Genomic DNA, 3,569 nt, shown 5'->3' with positions numbered 1-3,569 from the left:
CTTGTGGGAAATCGGTCCGGGTTTTTTTTCCAACCCTTCCCCTGTTCTGCACCATTGATAAATGTTTGTCGCATCAGCACACCTCAGGCATCTTCCCTTCTTCTGCAGTTTCCCGAAGAGGCTGGAGTGGGTTCCCAGTTCCTTGTTTGCATTTCCTAGTTCCTTAGTCATGACTTATTCCTGGAACTAGGAAATGCGAATAAAGAACTGGGAACTGGGAACCCACTTCAGCCTCGCAGTCTCCGTCCTTTTTCAGAAGTCCTCCTCCTTGGCTATCAGCCGCCTTCTCTCCCTGAGGCTGTTTGACATTTCAAGAGGCCTCTTTACTTCCTACTGGGTGATCCCACATTGGCCTTTTCCCTCCCTTGTTTTGCCAAACCCACCTCGGAACAGAAATCCCCCTCTGCTTTGCATGCTGCTTTCACTTCCTTTGACCATCAGATTTCATGGTAGCCTCCATACTCCATGCTGCTTTCACTTCCTTTGACCATCAGATTTTATGGTAGCCTCCACACTGCATAGGAGCTGCGGTGGCTCAAGTGGTTAAGACGCTGAACTGCGGGCTGTGGAAGGTTGGTCGTTCAGCAGTTCGAGACCCGAGTGTGCCGCATGACGGAGTGAGCTCCCGTCTCTAGTTCCAACTCCTGCCCGCCTAGCAGTTCGAAAGCAAGAAATTGCAAGTAGATCAATAGATACCACTTCGGTGGGAAGGAAACAGCGTTCCGTGTGCCTTGGTGTTTAGTCATGACGGCCACATGACCACGGAAACGTCTTCGGACAGCGCTGGCTCTTCGGCTTGGAAACGGAGATGAGCACCGCAACCCTAGAGTCGGATTCGACTGGCTTTCGAGCAAGGGAAACCTTTACCACACTGCATCCCGTACCTTGTACACAGGGGTCATTTCATAGAAAAAGAGGTGCTGGAGCTCATTAGCATAACTCGTTTGCATACGCCACACCCCCTGACATCACCAGAAGTGTGTCAGAAGGCAACACCCACCGCTCAGGCTCCACTGGACTGTTTTGGATTGCTAGCTATTGGGGGGGGGGATGCGCAGATCTTCCCTCACAGAGGAGGGAGAGCTTGTACCTGAAGGCAGGCCCGGGGGGAGGCTCTGCAACACAGCGTCCAGCTTTCCCTTCAATCTCCCTTTCTTCTTCCATGCTGAACAGAACCTGTGATAAATGTTAGGTGTGAAGTGACCTGGAAGAGTTTTTCCTTCTCATAATTACCTTTATCCAGGGCTATTTTTGGGCAGGAACACACAGGTACTGAGTTCCGGCTGGCTCCCAAGTTGGCCACACCCAGCAGGCACTCATTAGCATAACAGGCCACACCCAACAGCAGAGACTGATTAGGATTGGCTACATTAGGGGTGTGTGGCCTAACATGTAAAGGAGTTCCTGCTCCAGAAAAAAGCCCTGGGTTTTGACAACAAACAAGGTAAACAGAATAACAACCAAAAGGTGGGTGTGGCTGGATGACCACCCTTCTGGTAACATGTGGGTGCGGCCTAATGTGCTAGTGAGCTGTGCTGTCAGGGGTGTGGCCCTATATGCTAATGGGTTCCTGCTGTTGGGTGTGGCCTATTATGCTAATGAGTTCCTGCTGGGCTTTTTCTACAAAAAGAGCCCTGCCTTTATCTATAGCCCGCCTTCCTCACTGAATCTCATGGCAGATATATGGATTATAAAACAATGCAAAGGGCATCCAGCGAACAGTGCATGAGGGATCAGGATTACAGAAGGAGAGAACAATACAAACCACAAGTTATCTGAGGCAGGGTACGCCTCAGTGCAGAAAACGATGCAGAAAAATGGAGTTACAAAAGGTAGAAGACAATAAAGTAAAAGCATGATGCTGCTTTGGTACTCTCTTTCTGCCTTTTGGGCTTATGAGTCTCATTTTGCTGTGTGTTCGTTTTCCTCACTTGTAAATTCCTGGTTTCTTCCAGGGCGGGGGTGGGGGTCTGTTCCACGTGTGTTTTGCTTCCCCCTAGTGGCTGATTCGATATTACACCAGTTTATGTCCAGCATAAAAACCTGCAGTTTTAAATCGCCTATTAATTTTCTTAAATTTGCTAGGCATCCCCCCACTCCACCCCCAGCACAGGCTCTGATAACAAATTGTGCCCTAAGAGTCTTTATTTCTGCAGTCACGTTCATATTCTTTATTGTCTAGCTGTAAACAACAGTTGGTCTCCAGAATTTTGACCATCTTCTGTAAGATTTTCTCACTGCTCCCGTCCTGCGCCATGTTTTTCTTTCTCATTTCTGCTCACTGCACAATGTTTTCTCATTCTTTTTAGAATTTTGTGTGCTTGCTTGCTCCTTTTCTCTGATCATATGATTTTTTCCCCCATTCTCCACTGTGAATCCCTTTGGTCTCTTTCATATCATTTTGGGACTCTCCCCTCAGTATCAGAAACAGATCTGATGAATTTAGGCTAGGCCAGGCTATCATATATAGGTTTCCCTTGCTCAAAAGCCAGTCGAATCCAACTCTAGGGTTGCGCTGCTCATCTCTGTTTCCAAGCTGAACAGCCAGCGCTGTCTGAAGATGTTTCCATGGTCATGCGGTCGGCATGACTAAACACCAAGGTGCACAGAATGCTGAACACTGTTACCTTCCCACCGAAGTGGTACCTATTTATCTACTTGCAATTTCTTGCTTTCGAACTGCTAGGTTGGCAGGAGCTGGAACTAGAGACGGGAGCTCACTCCGTCACATGGCACTCGGGTCTTGAACTGATGAGCTACGGACCTTCCGATCTGCAGCTCAGCCTCTTAACCTCTGTGCCACGTCAGCCCCACTACCATATATACCAGGTGGTAAAATTCCTAATGTTCTGAGAAACGACTATCTTCAGGACTGCTGTTAAACGTCACTTCCTCAGGCCTCATCCTTTCTCATAACAGCCCCCCAAAAGAGGCGGAGTAACAACCGGCTAGCCAAACAGGGCAGGCACCAGTGCCAATTGACACTCCCTCAAACACCCCTCCATGTCTGTTGGTCGTTCAGTGGAGCCTCATGGCTTAGCAATTCCTTCCCCTTGTTGCCCCACATCACCCCCCGTTCTTTTGTCTTTCTCTGTGTCCAGGGGACCGAGGTGTTCCCTTTGCTGGGCTCTGTGTTGAGAGACCCCAAGCACTTCGCAAGGCCTGACGTCTTTGACCCCCAGCACTTCCTGGATGAGAATGGGACGTTCAAGAGGAACGATGCTTTCGTGCCATTCTCCGTAGGTAAGTCCCCTTTCCGGCCCCTTTCCCCTTCCTGTCTCCCCCCACCCCTCCAAGTCCAGAAATAACTAAACCACCTGGGACTCTGCTAGCCGGGCACACCAATAAACCATATTTGGTATAGTGGTTAAGAGCAGTGGACTTGAATCTGGAGAACCAGTTTTGATTCCCTACTCCTCCACATGCAGCCAGCTGGGAGACTTTGGGTCAGTCACAGTTCTCTCAGAGCTGTTCCCTCAAGAAGCAGTTCTCTCAGAGTTCTCTCTCAGTCCCACCGACCTCACACAGGGTGTCTGTTGTATGGAGAGGAAGGAGACTGTAAGCTGCTC

The 3,569-nt window shown here is 49.4% G+C and overlaps 1 protein-coding gene across 1 annotated transcript in view; it reads left to right on the top strand.

Annotated features, from left to right (window-relative positions):
• Nucleotides 1–3,101: 3,101 nt before the first annotated feature.
• Nucleotides 3,102–3,569, top strand: part of LOC107111454 (cytochrome P450 2A13-like) — a gene marked incomplete at its 5' end in the record, with an annotated part of 971 nt that continues 503 nt past the window's right edge. Inside the window, one exon of the mRNA XM_015412418.1 lies at nucleotides 3,102–3,243. Coding sequence (XP_015267904.1) covers nucleotides 3,102–3,243 — 142 coding nt within the window. The remainder of the gene's footprint in view (nucleotides 3,244–3,569) is intronic.

The sequence above is a fragment of the Gekko japonicus genome, unplaced genomic scaffold, assembly GCF_001447785.1.
Source record: "Gekko japonicus isolate JY-2015 unplaced genomic scaffold, Gekko_japonicus_V1.1 scaffold7425, whole genome shotgun sequence".
NCBI lineage: Eukaryota > Metazoa > Chordata > Lepidosauria > Squamata > Gekkonidae > Gekko > Gekko japonicus.
This window is presented reverse-complemented; position numbering and strand designations above follow the sequence as displayed.